At 44.5% G+C, this 21,057-nt stretch overlaps 1 protein-coding gene across 6 annotated transcripts in view; it reads left to right on the top strand.

The window, feature by feature from the left end:
* Window positions 1–21,057, top strand: part of TIAM1 (TIAM Rac1 associated GEF 1) — a 380,928-nt gene that overhangs the window by 348,732 nt on the left and 11,139 nt on the right. For all 6 annotated transcript variants that reach the window (XM_038581329.1, XM_038581328.1, XM_038581330.1 and 3 more), the window contains 7 exons: window positions 357–536; window positions 1,449–1,517; window positions 1,812–1,937; window positions 6,849–6,957; window positions 10,977–11,156; window positions 11,263–11,381; window positions 16,898–17,006. In XM_038581329.1, the coding sequence (XP_038437257.1) occupies window positions 357–536; window positions 1,449–1,517; window positions 1,812–1,937; window positions 6,849–6,957; window positions 10,977–11,156; window positions 11,263–11,381; window positions 16,898–17,006 (892 nt within the window). The remainder of the gene's footprint in view (window positions 1–356; window positions 537–1,448; window positions 1,518–1,811; window positions 1,938–6,848; window positions 6,958–10,976; window positions 11,157–11,262; window positions 11,382–16,897; window positions 17,007–21,057) is intronic.

Raw genomic sequence — 21,057 nt, 5'->3', positions numbered from 1 at the left:
GCAAGAGCTGTGCAATTTCCGATGAGTTACTTAACCTCTCTGGGCCTCCTTTGTCTCAGCTGTTTCATAGGAATGCTAATAGCCCTTAACTTACCATGTGGGAAGAATAAATACATCAGACAAGTGCCTGGCATGTAGTGAACACTCAGAATCTGTTAGCAATTGTTGTTATGGTTTTTCTGAGTGTTCAGTGAGCTCTTACATGTGTAGAGCTGTCTGGGGAAAGGAGAGATGTAATTTGTGTGTGTGGCAGTTCATTAACTGGGAAGGACACCTTTAGGCAGAACAGCTGTCAGACAGGTCTCTCTTGTGAGAGGTAACTTCCTCTGCTTTGCCTTTTCAACTGTGCTCCGAAGAGCACGGAACAGGTGGCCGCATTTTGCCGCAGTCTGCATGAGATGAACCCCTCTGACCCAAGCCCACCTCCTCAGGACGCCACCGGGCCTCAGCTGGCCACCATGAGGCAGCTCACGGACGCTGACAAGCTGCGCAAAGTGATCTGTGAGCTCCTGGAGACAGAGCGCACCTACGTGAAAGTACGTCTTGCTGGTCTACCCTCCCCCCCTCGTTCTTGAAGGAGGGGCTTTGTGGGTTTAACACTGTGTTTGGTCTCCTGTGGAATCTGGCCTTTCCTCTGAACATTCAGATCTCCTGCATGTTAAGGAAGCACATCAATTCTTAGGGCAATTCATTGACATTTGTCATTGATCAACAAAGGAGAGGATGGTGAATATTCAGTGAGCCCTCTGACTTTTCTAAATCTGTTGTTGACCTAATACTAAAATGGAATTTAGTTTTTAAAAAATTTTAAGGTATTATTTTCAGTATCTAATTTGAGTCTAGACAGAAGGGTATCTGTTTTCTTATTATTCTCACTTGTGTTCATCTAGTTATCCCTGTAACTATGTCATTTATTCCTATATGATTCATAATGTCTATATAGTACATATAACTCATAATACATGCATTATACATATATTACAATACACATGTTGTAATGCATTCCTATAACTGTATTAATCATCTATTCCTGTAACTGTATAATTTAGTTATATGTCACAGCAGTGTGATCTGTTATTAATGATCTATTTTAGTCTTTTAACTTAGGGGTCAGCAAATTATGGCCCTCAGGTCAAATCCAGCCCTCTGCCTGTTTTGACAGTTTTATTGGAACACAGCCACACACACACTCATTTACGTGTTGTCTGTGCTGCCGTAACTGGAAGCGGCTTTCCTGGTACAGCAATAGATTTAACATGGTTGTGACAGAGGCCACATGGCCTGCAGAGTCTAAAATATTACTGAAAAGATTGGCTTACTCCTGCTTTAAATGAACTTAATGACCCAAACACTGTAATGTTAGCATTTGGGACATAATCTGTTACTTTCCCCTTTAGCTTCCTTCTAGACTGTTAGATGTGCTAATGAAATATCCTTTCAACCCTTAGGACTTAAACTGTCTCATGGAGAGATACCTAAAACCTCTTCAAAAAGAAACTTTCCTCACCCAAGATGAGGTATGGTGGAAATTGTCTTAACTTTGTGAGGGTCGCAGCTTGACATGGTGAAGAGAAAGAAGTGAGGCACATTTGCAATACTAAAAACATTTTGAATTTGCTTAATTGTAATAAATAAAATGTGTGTTATGCTCTTGGCTTGCAACCAGAGAGTAAGGAGGGGCCTCCCCCACCATGGTAGGCTCATGATCTTAATTGATGAGTATTGATAGAAAGACTTTGAAATTGGAAGCCAATAAAGTTTCTGAACACTGATGAAATATGGGGTGGCTTAAATTCTTCTCCATTTTCCAGCTTGATGTGCTCTTTGGAAATCTAACCGAAATGGTAGAGTTTCAAGTAGAATTTCTTAAAACTCTAGAAGATGGAGTGAGACTGGTACCTGATTTGGAAAAGCTTGAGAAAGTTGATCAATTCAAGGTAAGTCTCATCCTCAGATGATGTCAGGCTGCCTCCTCATGTCATGGGCAGGTTACTCTGTAGGTCAGTTGAACCTCTTGATAACACATGGCAGGAGGCATATGCTCTTTTTGGTACGTGCTTGTGCTCGTGGAGTTGAGTCTCCATTGGATGTCTGGTGGGGTCAGTTCCTGAAGGGATGCTTAGAGGGGAACCTTGTCTGGGTGAGGTGACACAAATGCCATCAACTTGTATGAAACTAATGCCTCTTTTGGCTTCTGCTTGGGAAGATAGACCAACCTTGACCTTCTGTTCTGGTGACGTGGGGCCCTTTAAGACTTGCTATTAGCAAATGAGACTAGCACCCATAGTTTCCCAGTAAACAAATTAATTTATCATGTTCTGAAAACCTTTGCTTAATGGAAATGCTTATTATCCAGGAGGAAGAAAGTCTTACAGCACATAGTGTCCTCATAGCTTTAATGAGGATTTATGACTAGGACCTCAGTGAGGATGCTCACAGCTTCCTCCTCCTCCTCGGCTGGCTCTCCTGTATTACAGACACTTCCTGTGCTGTACCTCCAACCGACAGAGCTCGATTCACGCACAGTGGTGTTGGCTTCGATGTCACTCTTGCATACTTTAAAACACACACACACACACACACACACACAGCAGATTAATTCAGATGTAATTGACATACACTACGCCACATCTGGTCACATTGTACAATTGGATGAATCTTGCCGTATGTATACACCTGTGGAACCATCGCCACAATCAGGAGAATGAGCAGAATCAGCAACTCTAGTATGTTTTTCCCTGCTTTTTTGTGATTCTTCTCTCCCGCCTCTTACTGCCTGTCAGCCACAGGCAAACGAGCTCTTTGATACCATAGGTTAGTTAGATTGGTTTGCATTCTGGAATTTTACATAAGTGGAATCAAGCAGCATATACTCTTTTTTTTTTTTTTTTTTTTTGACATGGCATCCTTTATTTGGTATAATCACGTTACATTCCATCCACTTGGCTACGTGTATCGATATGTCGCTCAGGGGTGTCCCACTTTATGGGTATAGTATGCTTTGTTGCTCTTTCACCTTTCCTGGGCACTTGGGCTGTTACCAATTTGGAGCAATTATGAGTAAAGCTGCTATGAAAATTTGTGTGTAAATGCTAGTATGGATGTCTGCTTTCTTTTGGCCAAATACCTGGGAGTGGAAGGGTTGGATCGCATGGTTATACCACTGTACATTGTCCTCACCTTCACGAGGAGGTCATGGTCCCTTTTTATAGTTGTAGCCATTCTAATAGGCATGTAGTGGCACCTCCTTGTGGTTTTCATTGTCATGTCCCTTATGATGTGACAGTGAGCATCTTCTTATGTACTAATTTGCCTTTAATACATCCTCTTTGATGACGCGTCTGTTCAGATCATTTGCCCATCGACTTTATTGGTTGGTTGGTTTCTTGCTATGAGACTTAAGAGTTCTTTCTATATTCTGAATATAAGTCCTTTACTGGAACCAGGACTTGTAAATATTTTCATCTTGTTGTACAATGTCTCTCAAAGATCTAAAATTTTGAATTTTGATGAAGTCCAGTTTTTCAAATCGTGTCTTTTTTGGGTCATACCTTTGGTGTCATGTCTGTGAAACTTTTGCCTAAACCTAGGTCATAGCAATTTTTCTCCTGTTCTCTCCCAGAAGCTTTGTAGTTTGGCCACGGGCATTTCAGTCTTTGATCTGTTGCGAATTAAATTTGGTATGGTGTGATGTAGGAATCAGTCTGCTTTCTTCCATACGAATATCTGATTTTTCTAGTGCTGTTTGCTGAAATGCCTATTCTTCTGTCCTCTTCCACTGTATTAAATTTGCAATTGTGTTGAACTAAGGTTCAGTTGTCTATGTATGCAGAGCCCTCACATACTTTGACTTCTTCTAGAGCTTGCAGAAGTCTGGCTGAGTGATGTTAGCAAACACATTTAGGGACTGGGATGAAGGCTGCTCTTTATATATATGTTTTTTTGGGTCACTGCCTCTCTGCAACAGGAGGTACTCAGTATATACATAATATTCATACAGTTGGTGTATGAACATGTATTTATATATACTTATATATTTTTATTTGGATATAATTTGAGACTTAGGGAAAGTTTGCAAGAATAGTCTGAAGAATTTCTGGATATCCTTTACCCAGATTTCCCAAATGTGAACATTTGGCCACCCTTGCTTTATTCTTTATCTTCCTGTCTCTGGTGTGTGTGTGTGTGTGTGTGTGTGTGTGTGTGTATGACAACATGTGTGTAATTTTTTTTCTTTGAACTATTGAAGAATTTAGTTGCAGGCATAATAGCCCTTTACCCCTAATTACTACATGCAGTTCATTTTTTGTGTGTTCAAGTGCTGCTTGGTTGAGTTAGTTTTTTCCCCTCTTTATCTTCAAGGTGGTTATGCTCTCCATTTGCAATGACAGTTGGTTTGTTTGTGTTCGTTCATTTGTATTTTCTAAATTAGTACATTCATTAAGATAGAACTCATGACAAGGGCCAGTAATTTGTTAGTTGATCAGACTTGCTTCTGATCAACCTAGGGAGGATCATAATAAAAATGGATACAGACATTCCTTAAAACACTTGTTTTGCTTTTTTAAAGATTTTATTCATTTGAAAGAGAGAGCACGCAGAAGCAGGGGGAGGGGCAGAGGGAGACATAAGCAGACTCCCCACTGAGCAAGGAGCCTGAACTTGGGGCTCAATCCCAGGATCATGACCTGAGCTGAAGGCAGATGCTTAACCAACTGAGCCACCCAGGCACCCCCAAAACATTTGATTTAACTCTAAGACATCTAACATTGATTCTAGTCACCTAGCAGTCTCTTGCTGTGGGGCTAGGGTCAGTTAATCACTTTAGGAGAGTTAGATGGACAGGACTATGATGTGGACATGGCTGCATTAGGAGCAGAGTTATTCTAGGAGGGATTGGTGCATGGATTATTTTAGTGAGCTGTTTCTAAACGATTGCTGTTCTAAATTCCATTCAAGTGGGACTCTCTTCCCTGACCTTCACTGTACTGGTTGATGGCAACACCTGAGAATCTCCATTCTGTCCATAAGGCAAAACAAATGATAGATACCGAATATTTGTTCTAGCACCTTTCAGTTGGCTTCTGGATTGTCTGCATTTTCTCCCCAAACTATTGCTGTTGGTTGCACCATTGCTCCTTGGCTTAAATCCTGATTGTATATTTGGCCAAAAATATAAAAACCTGTTAAAATATTCAAACTGTGTTGCATAGAACACAAGTCCTAAGGCAGTATTAGAAAAAAATAGTTCTGAGGTCAGACAAATTTTGATAAAATATCCCCTTGGAAATTTGCGATGTCCATCAGCCAGTGAAAGGCTCTATGACATCCTCCAGAAGGGCAACTTTGAGGAAATTGAGTCTTTGCATATAAACCACTCGTACTTGTGCACACATTGTGCCCTGAGATCATTTTTTATGTCCGGAAGAATAAATGAATACCTTACTCTTTTATCTGTGGCTGCCTATTGGTAAGCCCTAAGTAGGTAGTAAGCTAAACAAATGAATGACTTCATATGGTTAATATAAGGGGTTACATTTGTCTCCCACATCTTTTCTTGTTTAATTATTGAGTGCGTCTCAAAGGATAACTGCACGTACGGAGTCCGACTGTCCCTGCTGGGACCTTCTCAGCACAGGTGGTGAGGTTGGGAGGAGGTGTGGGACTTGAAAAGGAGAGGAGGAAAAAGTAGAACGTGCAAAAAACTAATGTAGTCTCTAATTGCCCATTCTGGGTGGTTCAAAATGAACTTTTTGTTGTTACTAGACAGTCTATCAGAATTCTGTGTGTTGTTCATAAATTACACATTGAAATCCAAAACTTTTTTTTTTTTTTTGCTTGGAACTTCACTTTTAATTCTAAGCCTGAATTAATCAGTCTTTGTCTTTCTTTCTGTCTCTTTGAACAAGACTAGATCAACGTGAAGATATTTTTCTGAGACTTGTTACATATATATTTGTGTATATACATATGTGTGTATGTGTATATTTATAGAATATGTGTAATATAAAATGTATAGGATACGAAATATGTTTAGGCATATCAAATTCTTTTTTTAAAAAAATTCATTTATTTATTTTAGAGAGCACACATGAGCAGGGTTAGAGGGAGAGGGAGAGAGAGAATCTCAAGTAGACTCTGTACTGAGTGGTACATACTGAGCCCAGTGTATGACTTGATCCCAGGACCCTGAGATCGTGACCTAAGCCAATATCAAGAGTCAGCCACTCAACTGACAGAGCCATCAAAACACCCTCAGTGTACTAAATTCTAATAAGGAAGCCTTTCACCCAGTTTTGATCCTTTTGAGACAGAAAGTGTGGCCTGGGATGGGATACCCATCTAACTCCAGAGGGAGGTGTGCTTCTTGCATTCTCACCTGCACCATGCTAGAAGAGGGAGCGGTATTGGAGAGGGTGGGGTTAGTGACCAGGGATGTGTGTCTTCTATTTTGGGGGTGTATGCATTTCCTGCTTCTATTTGGTGTGTCACTTCTACCTCCCAACAGGAGCTGATGAGAGATTTCAGGAATTTTCTGCCTTTTCCAAAATGCCATCAGTATTTTCTCATTAACATTCACACATCCCAGCTGGGTCATTTAAAGATCAAGGCTGGAGAAGCAGTGACATCTCCCGAGTAATTAGTGAGAAGGCCAGCTCGGGTACTAGTACATGAACACATAAGCCTTCGCCCTTTCCAATAGGCAGTTTCAGGCCGTCGGTGACAGGTGTGAATGGTGCTGATTTGTGGGGAGGGTCGGGCAGGTGTGAACTCCCTCTGTGTCCTGCTGTTATTTCCAGATGAGAGTGAACATGAACTCTCATTGAGGTTTTTCTCGTTTTATCCAGAAAGTGCTCTTCTCCCTGGGGGGATCCTTTCTGTATTACGCCGACCGTTTCAAGCTCTACAGTGCCTTCTGCGCCAGCCACACGAAGGTCCCCAAGGTCCTGGTGAAAGGTAGGCACGTGAGGACTGGGTGGCAGGTGGGCATATCCATTGCAGATTCGGTGGTTGGGGGCGTTTGGACAGTAATCCAAGAGCTATTGATGTGCTAGGTGGATGTTCCACAAATAAGGGTACTGAGAAGTGAAATGCATGACTGTTTGGTGGGTTTGTTTTCTTAAGTGAACTCTATGCCCAACCTGGGGCTCAAACTCACAACCCTCAAGATCCAGAGTCTTACATTCTGCTAACTGGGCCAGCCAGGTGCCCTGATATCTTGAACTAACCACCTTGTTAGTTTTCTTCTTTATTTATGTAAAGATTTTATTTATTTATTTATTTATTTATTTATTTACTTACTTACTTACTTACTTACTTACTTACTTACTTACTTATTTGAGAGAGCACACAAACGGGGAAGGGCAGAAGGAGAGGGAAAAGGAGACTTCCCCATGGAGCAGGGAGCCTGATGCAGGGCTCCATCCCAAGACCCTGGGATGATGACCTGAGCCAAAGGCAGACACCTAACTGACTAAGTACCCAAGTGCCCCTTGTCAGTCTTCTTATTTTTTTTTAATATTTTATTTTATTTTTTTAAGATTTTATTTATTTATTCATAGACACACACAGAGAGAGGCAGAGACACAGGCAGAGGGAGAAGCAGGCTCCATGCAGGGAGCCCGATGTGGGACTCGATCCCGGGTCTCCAGGATCACACCCCAGACTGCAGGCAGCGCCAAACCACTGCGCCACCAGGGCTGCCCTGTTAGTCTTCTTTTAACGCCAGTTTTGACTCAGCTATTTTGGGCCAGAATTCAGGGGTCGTTTTGCAGTTATGCAAAACAGAGGGACTTTAGAAATCCCCTGCTTTATTCCTAGTTTTTACTCACTTCCTTATAACACCACACACATCATATACTTTTTGGTGGCATTCCATCTTTCCCTCACCCGTTTTTGTTCCTAGGTGTGTGACGATAGCCAACTCCCAGCACTAATAAAGTTGTTTCAGTTGTTCACGAGGATCACTCAAATTGCAATTATATTTTGCATAGAACAGAGTGAGTGGAGTTTTCATATTGGCAGACTCCTTCTCCCCAGTGTCTTGGGAAGATGATGGATCATTCTGAGAGTCTCCAGAAAGCTGTTTTGCTTCCCTAGTTCAGCATGCAGTGTTGGTGATAGGTAAAAGGATTACAGCAAAATCTCCCAGGGGAAAAAAGTATGACCAGTAGAAAGTTTGATTGCAGAGAATCTCTGGAAATCAGCCTTCTCCTTCTTAACACTTCCCTGTGGCTGTCATGTGCACAGCTGCTGGTCAAGTCCCTGAATAGGTAAATAATTTACACATGTTATGCTTTCCTGCTAGAGAGAATGAGCTTAATTTAAAACCCATTATAGGAAATATTAGTACAATGCCAGGTCTCTGGATAACAGAAGAGCCTGCCCCAGATAATGACATACTTAATGGCAGAGATAGTTCTCGCAACGGTATCTACCTCGGCGTAGAAATTTCAAGGGCAGCTGGCAATCTCCGTGTCATGTTGTCTGGCCTAGACTGTATCTTCACATGTGCTCTACTGGTCATACCATTCTGCATCCTATATGTATTTCTTTTTAAACTTTAACTGAATGCTGACTGTTACGTGGTTGTTAATGTAACAATTTTAGAGCACTTTGTGCTACTGTAAAATCATATACACTTTACAGTCCTTAGAGCAACTTGTGTTGTTTTCAATCACTCAATTAGATGAAATTCTGCCCCTAGTAGGTTTTTCTTAATTCAATGCCATTGCTTTTTTGCACCTGAAAAATATTATCGCATCTTTCAAAACAATCCCTTAAAACATTAGGTAGGTATGACCTACATTTTTCTAATGACCAGATGTGCCGGGACGCCTGGGTGGCTCTGCCTGTATCTCTGCCTCTCTCTCTCTGTGTCTTTCATGAATAAATAAATTTTAAAAATCTAAAAAAAAAAAAAAAAATGACCAGATGTGCCAACAGGGTGAAGAGAAGCCTTTGAGAGCAGAAACTACTTGTCTTTGACTCTTAACAGGCTCACAGCTCAGCCAGTTGGGAGTGACACTCCTTTGGCTCACAAGGAGCTGAGAACAATGCCCTGTTTTGTTCTGACATGAAATGCAGCTGATGGATTAAATGCCCATGGCCATATTTTGGGGCTTGCAGATTGTGGAAGGATTTCTGTGCCCCTTGTAGATGTGGGCCTATATTCGGGATATCCCATGGAAGCCAGAGCTTTCACATGTATCAGCACTGGGCTGCGCCTGGCTTCCCTGACACATGCACCATTCATTCCCGGTGTCCTTTCTCTTCAGATTTGTTCTTTGAAAGGAGAAGAAATGGTGGCTGAACCCCTGGAGTCTGATTTCTCGTAATGGGGCTTAACAGGGATGAAAAGATTGTGGTCTTTCTGAAGCCACCGTCACGTGGTTGCTCTTTTAAAGCTAGAATAATCATTTTACAATTCATGATGTCCTTTTACAACATCTTCTAGTCTTAGCTCACGCTGCTCATCCCTGGAGATAGAAGTACATTTTTGGTCAGAAGTGTTTTAGAAAACGTATGCCCACTGTTAAGTCACTTTGATATGATGTCTTTTTCCCCCCATTTTTTGCACTGACTCCTTTTTCCCTCTCTACCATTTCTTTGCACCTGGAAGGCATTAATTAGCCTTGTCTTCCTAATTATGCACTGGTGGGTACCCACAGCTCCCCAGGGCTGATTTTCAGCCCAGCTGGGACACAGATAAAAACCAGGCTGGTGAGGAAAGCATTCCCTGAGTTATATGAGGTCAGATGTACGTTTCCCTCTGAGAGAACTCCCCAGTCCTGGGCAGGAGAGCCTGCCCTACAGATGCTAATAGCAGGTAGCACTGAATTAACATAGAACAGATCTTAAAAGGCGTTCACTGTGGGAGACCCAGCCCTGCTCCACTTCTTAGAGCTGCAGAGGTCTGCTGCTTCTGGGTCCCCCCCGCCCCTTTCTCAAAAAGAAAGGCTCTACTGGCAATGAAAGGCTTGAAAGACTGAGAAAACCAGGGTAAAATGTAGGCTTTCTGATTATTCAGATAGGGCGAAGCCAACAGATCAGAGGACAATTGCCATTGAAAAGATAGTTTGTTACTCACAGTTTCCCAAGAGGAAGTGGCATGAGGAGCCACATGGGGCCACACCAGGTAGTGCCAGGGCTAGTCAGGAAGCCAGGGGGGAATGCGGGCACCTTTATTGTGGTTGGTGCAAGAAGGAGGAGCAAGGCAGGGTAAAGAGAGTTAGGCTTGGGTAATTTCAGTGGATTCTGGGGGTATCAGGGCTGTCCCAGGTTGTCCGGGACCTGGCCTTGAGGCAATTAGGGCGAGGGCACGGTGGCCCAAAGTGACAGAGCCCAATACAAGAGGGAGGGGCATAGGGGGCTCCAGATTGGTTGGTTTTGGAATGAATGGTGCGCTCCCAGGTGAGTCCTTTACTACCTCTAGGATTTGGCTGGCCTTGGGAGGGGCTGTCTGCAGGGTCTCTAAGGCCCCAGATGTCAAAATATCAGAATAGAGGAATGCCCGCATGGCTCAGTGGTTGAGCATCTGCCTCTGGCTCAGTTCATGATCACAGGGTCCTGGGATCGAGTCTCACATCGGGCTCCCTGCTCAGCGGGGAGCCTGCTTCTCCCACTGCCTATGTCTCTGCCTCTTTCTCTGTGTCTCTCATGAATATAAACCAATGAATCAGTCTTTAAAAATAGCAGAATAGAAAGACATTCTTAGTACAGGAGGATAAAGAGCAGTCCCTGAACTGCTGGGGATAGGATTCACAGACCCTGTTATCCCTTTACTCAATCCCTGTTTTTGCCCCCGAAGAGATAAGACCAGGCCTTCCAGTTGTCTCTCTGGGGCCACCTTCCTTCCTCCTGCCACCCATTCTCCACTCAGACCTGGGGAAAGGCACCTTGGAATAAGTGAGGGAGATTGCAAGGAGGGGGACCCTAGGGGTCCCACCCTGACAGCCTGTGTTTCTCTCTTCTAGCCAAGACGGACCCGGCTTTCAAGGCGTTCTTGGATGCCCAGAACCCGAAACAGCAGCACTCCGCCACTCTGGAGTCTTACCTCATCAAGCCCATCCAGAGGATCCTCAAGTACCCACTGCTGCTGAAGGAGCTCTTTGCTCTGACAGACGCAGAGAGCGAGGAACACTACCACCTGGATGGTGAGCCCCGGGCCCCGGAATCTGCCCACCCCATCCTCCCACCAGCCCATGCCCCCACAAGGGCCCTGAAATAGCCTTTTTTCACTTCCTGCCTATTTTCTTCCAGTGGCCATCAAGACTATGAACAAGGTTGCAAGTCATATCAACGAAATGCAGAAAATTCATGAAGAATTTGGGGCCGTGTTCGACCAACTCATCGCTGAGCAGACGGGTGAGAAAAAAGAGGTAAGAAAGCCGACTTCTCAGGTCACCCAGCCGCGAACCTGGGTTGGTTTCATTGTTTTGTGAAGATGTCCTTTAAAAGTAAAGTAGTTACGAGACTGTTGCTTCTGTTGGTGGAACTTTTAGCCTGTATCCAAGGCTGCGGGTGAATTTTCTTCCGCAGCTGAATTATTTCTTAATATAGAAACTGTTGTTTCTGAGTCTCACCCCTAACCTCTCGGGACTTCTGGTTTTGTTCTGTTAAGTATGAGCATGAACTTCCAAACATAGCCTGGGCTGCTTCTGTAGGCACCATAAAAGGCCAAAGCTATGTCCCTGGAGATTAGAATAATGCTCAGCAGGTAGTAGGTGCTCAGTCAATATTTGCTGAATGAATGAGAGTTTCAAATGACTCTAAATCTTTTTTTTTTTTTTTTTTTTTTTTTTTAAGTCTACCTAAGGGGCACCTGGGTGGCTCAGTGGTTGAGCATCTTCCACTCAGGTAGTGATCCTGGAGTCCTGGGATCGAGTCCCACTTCAGGCTCCCTGTGAGGAGCCTGCATCTCCCTCTGCCTATGTCTCTGCCTCTCTCTCTGTGTCTCTCATGAATAAATAAAATATTTGGAGGGAAAAAAAAAATCTGCCTAAAAGCTTACTTAGAAGAAACAGTGACGGGAACAGATAACACCTGAGAAAATCTTAGAGCGAACTTGGAGTAGTGCCTGAGTTATTGAGAAGAGCTTATAGGAATAAAAATTCTGATAATACTGAGATGAATCAGATGGATACAGTATATGTGATAACATTCATCACTCCCTCCGGACATTCAACTGGAATATTCTCCATGGTTTTGCTTTCTGCCTTTTAAAAAAGAAAAAGGAGAAAAGGCAGGAGACAACCAGAAAGAAAATCACTCCTGCCGGGGTGAAGGGGAGAGTTAAAGGCAAGCGGGTGAGGGGAGCTTGGTTGTTTAGTCTTGCGGAGAGAAAATAGCTTTATCTTCGAGGTATACAGGGTTCCCATCCAGGCTCATTTTTATGTCCTTAGGGAAACAAAACAAGTTTTCAGACTGCCAAAAGGTAATTTTTCAGAAAGAGGTAAACTCTTGGCATCTCCTATACACATAAAAGCAAACACATATTAAGAGGTTTATTTTACTCACATGACAGGAGGGAGCCAGGCAGATGTTGAAACAGATTGTTGGAAAGGTTGTAATAGCACAGGTGTGTGTATACGAAGTGAAGAAATACTGCCATGATTTGTAAGTGGAGGCACACTGGTTTCTCCACAGTGGGAGGAAGACTGTCAGGTGGGTGCCTGACAGGACATTTGCTGCCTACACGTTCCAGAGAGTTGCAGAGGAGCTCAGAACCGCCTGGAGGGCTGGAGTCTCATGGCCTGGGAGGGTGTGCTCTAGAGGATGCATCATTTTCTACTAAAATAATATATTTTTTTTACTGGTGTGGCAAGCAGAGCGTGAGCATGTTCTCAGTCGACCTGCCAGATAATTTCATCAGTCAAGAGTATAGGAAAGGTGGACACTGCGACTCTGGATTTAGTTCTCATTTTCTTTTCTTTAAAAAAATTATTTATTTATTCATAAGAGACACAGAGAGAGAGAGAGAGAGAGAGGCAGAGACACAGGCAGAGGAAGAAGCAGGCTCTATGAGGTAGCCTGATGTGGGACTCGGTCCCGAGGCTCCAGGATCACGCCCTGGGCTGAAGGCAGGAGCTAAACTGCTGAGCCACGCAGGGATCCCCTAGTTCTCATTTTCTTATAAAACTTTGGTAAGAAGGGCAGCCCCGGTGGCTCAGAGGTTTAGCACTGCCTTCTGCCCAGGGCATGATCCTGGGGACCCAGGATCGAGTCCTGTGTCAGGCTCCCTGCATGGAGCCTACTTCTCCCTCTGCCTGTTTCTCTCTCTCTCTCTCTAATAAATTAAAAAAAAAAAAAAAAAAAAAAAAAAACTTTTGTAAGAAGAAAAACATGGTATGCTTATGAAAGGGCAAACACAGAAAAAGGCAAGAAGAAAAACCATCCCCAATCTCAAAGCAGAGACCTTATCACTCTTAACGTTTGGGTGTTTATTGTGATTTTAAAAATTTGGTATCTGCCTATGCTTAAACAGTTATATTTTCAAAGTAATTTTATGGCTTGTGTTTTTATATTGGACAAAGAAATGTCATGTTATTTTAAATTATTGTGTAATAGTTCATTGTGTGGCTGAACAATGATTTACCTAATTCCTATCATTGGACAATTCTCTTGGCCTCATTTATTGACTGCTATGAATAGTGCTGCAAACATGATTTGTCATAACACTTCCCCCTCCGATGTTTTAGTTTGTTTCACTTTGACAGACGTGTATTTTACTGGGTCTTGGAGATGAACGTTTTCATTACATTTCATTCTATTGTTCATTATATGCCAAACTAGTTTCTGGATTTTAATGACCTTGGGAGCAAAGGACCATTATGCTAAAGACTGGAAGATGATGTGGACGATGGATTGCAGAGCATTTAGGAAAAAAAAGATAACAATGATTCAAAAGTCAGGGACTATAAAAGGGAACATGGCTTTGGTGAAACTGCCCGTCCTCTGAAATGAAATTCTGACAATCAAGTGAGAAATCTCTCCAGCGAGGAACAAAGAGACAGAGTGCTGTTCAAAATAGTCTCCTGTGAGCTGAGATTTTTGTAAAAAGAGATGCACAAAAGATGGAAGGAGGGACATGGAACTGCGTACCAGTGTTAAAGAGAAGGTAAATCCTATCTCCATATTCGGACATCCAAAGTCCAGAAAGATAAAGGCTTGGAAAAGACGCCAAGGAGAGCAATAAGAGATTGTGTTTTAACGCTATAAGAAGAAAAAGAAAGAAAGGCTCCCAAAGCAGAACAGGGGTATCGTAGCCAAAGATGATTAATCACTCAGGGAGAAGAACTCCATCTCCATGCAGTCTCCCTTTGATAATGATCTTCCAAGCAGAAAGGATGGAATGGGCTGGATTTCACAAACCCACAACCCAAGGGAGGATGGGACGTGGGGCAATAGTGCGCGGATCAGTTGCAATTCTATCACCTGCTTGCAGCATACATTGCAACCCTTATGGAAACTTGGAGGCAGACAGTTGGAGGCGTGCAAGTTATGTCCTGGTTCTCACAAAGGTGATCCTTGATCATTTTAGTTCCCCTTTAATGGCAATATCCAGCAAAAACCGAGAATGGATTTATGAACAGTTTGTAAACAGTTACGAATCAGAACATTTAGCAACGTCTGTTGGGAAAGATAGGTCACAGTTGAAATGGTGACATTCCAGGGATGCGAGGTGGCTGCACCTGTCATTGGCCAGCTTTCCTGAAGGCAAACACTGTGATGAAGCCAGACCTTCAACCTCCTATTCCATGTTAAACCCTAGGGAGCTGGACTGGACCACATAGAACATCCCTGTTGCTTGAGTAGGAGGAAGCAAAGGCCAAAGAGGACATTTTCCCTTAGGAGAAGAGCTCAGAAGGTCCTGTGCAGCAGGACGTCCCAGACTTCTAAGTAGAAATTAGTCTTGCGGTTTGGGCAGAAGATTATGAAGGCAACCAGTAGAAGGCCAAGGAAGGTACCGTTGGCCAAAGGGGCAGCCCTGACCAGCGCTTATTCCATTTGCCATGTGGAAACTTGAACGAAACCACGTGCACTGGGACTGGATCAGTCCACATTTACGATGTTACAAACAACTCAACATCCTGTCTTCACACTCAAGTGTGTGGGCTGGCTGAACTTTGGCTTCCCTTGGTGAGCTCCAGCGTAGAAGACTCAGGTGTGCTCTAATTATCTGCCTTTTTGGATCCAGGCTGAAGAAGCAGTGGATGGCTTAGGCATATCCTTTCCACGGCTGGAAGGGGGCAGCTCAGGAGGGCTGGTGGAAACTCGTTAGCCCAACTCCGTGGCCCAGGGCACATGGCCAAGCCCAGAGTCATCAGGGATTTACCTGGTCTAGTGGAAGGTGCCAGAAAAATCACATGGCAGAGGGCGCAGATACAGAATTATGTTGGAGGGAGGACGAAGTGTTTGGACAACCATCTGCCCTAGTGACCCGTAATCACCTTTAAGGACATACCCTCTAAGACTGTGGCCTGGAATGGTAGTTGGGAATTTGATGTCTGTGTATAAGCACTCCCATGTGGGTGCTTGGGGCATGGGTAGGAGACACTATCTAGTTCCCTTAGCTGGTACTGTCCTGGAGGTTGGTTGGCTAGTTATTTCATAAGTACAAACAAACTAATATGATCGATGACTTTTTTTTTTGCCCTTGGCTATACTAATAGAATCAGTATTAGGTCAGTAATAGAATAATTATTATCATGACAACCCCCCAGCCACCAAAGTGGCAGCAACACCACTGTATTTTGTACAGCTGAAGCCACGTCTCTAGCCTTAGAGTCTGGCTCGGTGACTCAGGAAGAACAATGCCACATGGCACTGTGTTCAGCGGAGGGCTGCTTGGAAGCTGCTGTGTCTAGAAACCCTGTCAGATCCTAAGCAGCAAAATAAACCAGACCTTTGAGTTGTCCTTGAGAAGCTCAACACCGGGTTTTTAAAGATTTGAAATGCTGCCTTGAGCTTGATTTCTGTGGATGCAGAACCTACTGACAGTTGATGGCATTTCTCAGTGGGGGGGAGGCTGGGGTCTCTGATCATTACAGAGGCTTGTTCTCTGATGTTTGCACCGAGAGCAGGTCAGGAGACCAGGTGATCCTCCCACCTGTGAGTAGGCTGCTGGGTGGGTAGGAGGACGAGGTGTGGGTGGGCTTGCACGTGGGCACTGGACTCCGGTGAGAAAGGCAGACATGGCTGTCCGGAGACATAAGCCCTGGACCTGCAGAGTCATGTCTGGATGGTTCCACGACCAGAAGAACTCATCTGGGACGGGCTAGCGTTTGGCCTCCCCAGCCATGCCACTAGACCTCATGATCCTGCGGATCTCAGAGCTCAGCCCACGACACACTTAGAGAGCACTCTTCAGACTCCTCAGTCGGCTTCTCTCTTCCTCTTCTAAAGTGGAATGAAATCTTCTTGAGAATGAGTTGGGAAAGGAAAAAATAATTCATTCCACTGCTTCCCGGCAAACCTTGGTCCCAAGGGGATTGAAAGTCACAGATGGAAAATGCCTGGTTTCCTGGGGGTGGATCTCTGTGATTCGTGGCCATTTATCTGTTTTGGGGAAACTGTCTCTGCTTGAACACAGAACTTTGCCAATTTTGTAGATCAGTTTTGACAGATTTACTGGGTGTGGATTTGGGGGCTCCTGTGTCTACCTTTTGCCACTTTATTCTTGAAATTCTTGTAGACAGACATGGGATAAAGGTGGAAAAAAAGTGACCAGATTTTTTTAAAGAAAAAGTAAGATTGACATGAAGTAAGATTGACATCGGCCTACTGGATTTTAAAACATGAAATTCTCAAAATGAATGAATGAATGAATGAATGAGAGAAATTCTCTATGTTTATACCACCACCCGGTAAGTTTTGCCCTGTCCCTGCTTTTCAGGTTGCAGATCTGAGCATGGGGGACCTGCTTTTGCACACCACCGTGATATGGCCAAACCCACCAGCCTCCCTGGGGAAGTGGAAAAAGGAGCCAGAATTGGCGGCCTTTGGTATGTATCGGAACAGGGTTGGGGCGCTGGGTGGCTCAGTCCATTGAGCATCTGACTCTTGATTTTTGGCTCAGGTCTTGATTCCAGGGTGAGATCGAGCCCCACATCAGGCTCTGTACTGGGCGTGGAGTCTGCTTAAGATTTTCTCTCTCTTTGCCCCTCTCTGTGCACTTATGTGCATGTGCGCTCTCTCTCTCTCTCTCTCTCTCTCTCTCTCTTAAAAAAAAAAACAAAAAACCCAAGAACAATAGGATTGGCGGCAGAGAGCACAGAGAGGGAAGCTAGGCTTATTTTTCAAAATAAGAATATTTCTATCTCAACACCCAGTTTATTAAAATTAAGTTCATTACAGTTATCTGAATTGGCCTCCCTTCCCTGGCCACCAGCATGTTGCAAATAGTAAATGAAACCCTTCCAGTCCAGCACGGCCAGTGTGACCACCCAGTTACGTGGGAGGGAGGGCATGACCGTGCTAAGTCTGCCCCATGTATAAACATATAGGCAGAGAAAGATTTTGTTGTCGTTGTCACTCTCTGAATATCTTTTCAAAATGATGGGGTGAATCATAAGCCAAGGAAAACTAATGTAGAAAATGAAGACGACGCTGTCTTTTTCTGAGACCTCAAGTCTGAGATCGTTCATCGTCTCTCTGACTCTGCTGCTGGGTGTGATGCTGGGATTCAGGGCATCATTCCACAGCTGACCTGTTGTGGCAACTGGGATGCCTTGATGAGTTGTGAGGTGCTTCTCAATCACAGGGAGATGCTTGTGAATGATTTATTTTTTGATAGATTAGCTCAGAAGATGTAATTCCTGCAGTCAGAGCCCTCATGTGGTTGTATTGCGATAGGCTTTTTGAGAGAGAAAAGTATGTTTTTTTAGCACACTGGGAATTGTGTGTAATTCAGGAAATCTGGCTTGTGGTTGCACGATAAATGCTCGTACAGCATGCAGTGCTGTTCTGAGTGTAAAACAACTAACAGTTCATGCTTTTGTTTTATGTTTTGTCTTTCTTGAACCCCCACAGAAGATTCCTGGGTAGGAAACACAATACAAAGGAAATCTAGTATTTTCATTCTCTTACCTTACCTTGTGTTTCTAGGGGCAAGGGGTGGCTGGTTGCTTATTGCTTCTTTAACAGGACACTTTTTTTTTTTCCTTTCTCCCACGATGTGAACACAGTATCCCCAAATGGAACATCCTAGTGATGTTAAAGCCAGAGTGTTTAACAGAAAGACTATTGATCTTCCTGCTTAGATCACTCAGCCTTTACTGAAAACCTGAGTGACGTTCCTAACATTTTCAAAGAGCCACTGGAGCTGTTGATGCCATTTCCTTAAAAATAACAAAGATGGATAGAAGTGAGCAAGGAAAATGTGTGACCAAATATGACATATAAAAAAGTACTGGGATATTGTAACATGTTGGTAGTTTGTGATGGGCGGCTGCTTTTGCCAGGGGTAGGTATAATTTTTTCTCCTACTACCCCCCCCACCCCCACCCCAGTATTACCAGTTGTGCTTCTTATATTGTAATTTCTTCCTGGAAGGGCTGGGAGCTTTCTGATGCTTCTTGGTAGGTCACTTCTGGGAAATATGATTCGAATTAAATGACGCAAACCATCTATCTACCTGTTTCTGATTCTGGGCTACAGATGAAACATTCCAGAGTTCTGCATTGGGATTTTTCACAACTATCTCCTGACTTGTACAGATTTCCTGTGGTTAGAAATAAACAAATTAAAAAAAGAAAAAAGAAAGAAATAAACAGATTTAGGGGCAGCCCGGGTGGCTCAGCAGTTTAGTGCCGCCTTCAGCCAAGGGCCTGATCCTGGAGACCCGGGATTGAGTCCCACGTCGGGCTCCCTGCATGGAGCCTGCTTCTCCCTCTGCCTGTATCTCTGCCTCTCTCTCTCTGTGTCTCTCATGAATGAATAAATTTAAAAAAAAAAAAAAAAGGAAAGGAAAATAAATAAACAGATTTAGGGGTGTCTGGGTGGCTTGTTTGGTTAAGCGCCTGCCTTCAGCTCAGGTCATGATCCCAGGGTCCTGGGATCAAGCCTCACATTGGGCTCCCTGCTCAGTGGGGAGCCTGCTTTTCCCTCTCCCTCTGCCTCTCCCCTCTGCTCATGCTCTCTCTTGTCTCTCTCAAATAAATACATACAATCTTGAAAAAAAAAGAAACATTTAAAAGAAGAAAATACTTGGATTGGGTGAAAGGAGGGGTGGACCAACTTTCTTTGTAAAAGGCCACATAGTAACTGTTTAAGATTTCAAGGGCCAAGAGGCCATGTGTAGCTTTAAAGACAGTCATAGACAATATGTAACCAAGTAGGCATCTGTATTCACAGGCTGTCCTAAGGGGGCAGCTGGCCCCAGTTTGCCAACCAGGGCTTATAAAAGGTTCTGGAAAATGCTGGTTTTGAGTTTTGGGGCTTTAGCTGCCACTTGCTGCACAGGCTCAGATGGAGGATGGTGCAAGTTTCACTCTGTGTCACTCTCTTCCCCGGGGCTGGGGAGAGGGGTGGCTCCCCAGAAGGGAGCCCCCAACACCTGTGCTGGGTGGAAGTGGAAGCTGCACCTCCCAGCCCGTTATCAGTGATCACGCTGCCAGGACATTACCCCAGGGGCCATAGTTAGCAAGGTGCGAAGGGCCCGAGGCCCTGTGGGAGGCTTATTATTAAGTCGTCTCCAGAGTAATAGTAAAGAGAAGCGGGATTATGAGTCAAATGCAAACTATCTTCACCATAATGTGATTATTTATGGATTCCCAGTCCGTAAAAGTGACATGTTTGGCAGTTTGGGTGTGGCTTCAGGTAGCAAGACAGAGCTAAATAGAGCCTTAGATGTGCCTTTCAAAATCAGCAGAGTAATCACCACGGAACAGGCAGCTGTTGGGTTAAAGCATGATTATGTCTTGTTTTGGTGTAAATCTCTAATCTCAGGAAACCGTGCAGGTTTCTTCTGAAACCGACACAGAAGTGCCACCAACCTTGCACCTTGATGTTTTACTCACAGGACAGCTCATCTGTGCTGAATGTTGATGACCATCAACCTTAAAAAAGAAGAGAGTGTGTCTAGGCTTCCAGGTTGCTGGGTGTTAGATGATCCCCTTCGGGGGTGTGGAGGGAGTGCTTGGGGCCAGCAGGGGATGCTGGGAGTTTCAATTCAAGGTGCATCCAAGAGATTGGGCAGCACCACAGTCAGCTGAGGGCGACTAGCACCAAGGAGTCAGGGAGGGTTTAAGGCAGAGGTGGTCATAGCCCCGGCTGAGGCCCACTCTGGCACCACCACTGTGATCCAAGATGATGGAGGTCCAGGTAAACCGAGGAAGGCCAAGGAGCCTTCAGAGAACCGTGGCAACCACCCCATTGGGCTGTGGTCCCAGTGACATGGTGGGTCTTCTGAGACTAAGGTCGTTGGACACCCCCTCCTGGGGTGGAGCTCCCTCACTCTTTAAAGGGATCTGTTGTCTTGGCCACTGTGAGGTCTGAAGGCTTCACGGTGAGCATGTAGGGCCTCTTTGGGCATTACCCAAGCTGGTGTGGCCTCCTTGGCCACTGGGAACTTTGGAGAGGGAACCTCTCTGTGGCTCCTCTGGGATTCTTAAGGGGTCAGATGCTGTGAGTTGTTTGAAGGGCCAGGGGCAATCCAGACCCAAAGACCAGAGTTGATTTCTTTATACCCTCAGTTCTTTTTGCAGTGGAGGTTAGGGCCATCCTCCACAAAGAGGAGGCTTGACTCATCGTAAATAGGATGGAAAATGAACCAGATACTTTGGGCTGGTTGCTACAGGGCCTGGGAGCCTGCCTCCCTCCCCAGCCCCCGCCTTGAGACTTTTCTGAATATCCATTCCCTTTGTAATTCGGGGTCTGGTACACCAGGTGTGGCCCTTCCCCCTGCCCTGGGACTGACTAGGGTCTGGCTCTGCCTTGGGGCCAGGACATGCTGGGGGGGGACGGAGTCCCTGCCAGCCAGAGCCAAGGATGGGCTCACTCACCTTCCGGTCCTCTGGGCGCCTTGTTCTTCCTTCCCTGGAGGAGGAGTCCGAG

The sequence above is a fragment of the Canis lupus genome, chromosome 31, assembly GCF_011100685.1.
Source record: "Canis lupus familiaris isolate Mischka breed German Shepherd chromosome 31, alternate assembly UU_Cfam_GSD_1.0, whole genome shotgun sequence".
Lineage (NCBI taxonomy): Eukaryota > Metazoa > Chordata > Mammalia > Carnivora > Canidae > Canis > Canis lupus.
The sequence above is the reverse complement of the archived record's forward strand: the minus strand, read 5'-3'. Positions and strand labels throughout refer to the sequence as shown.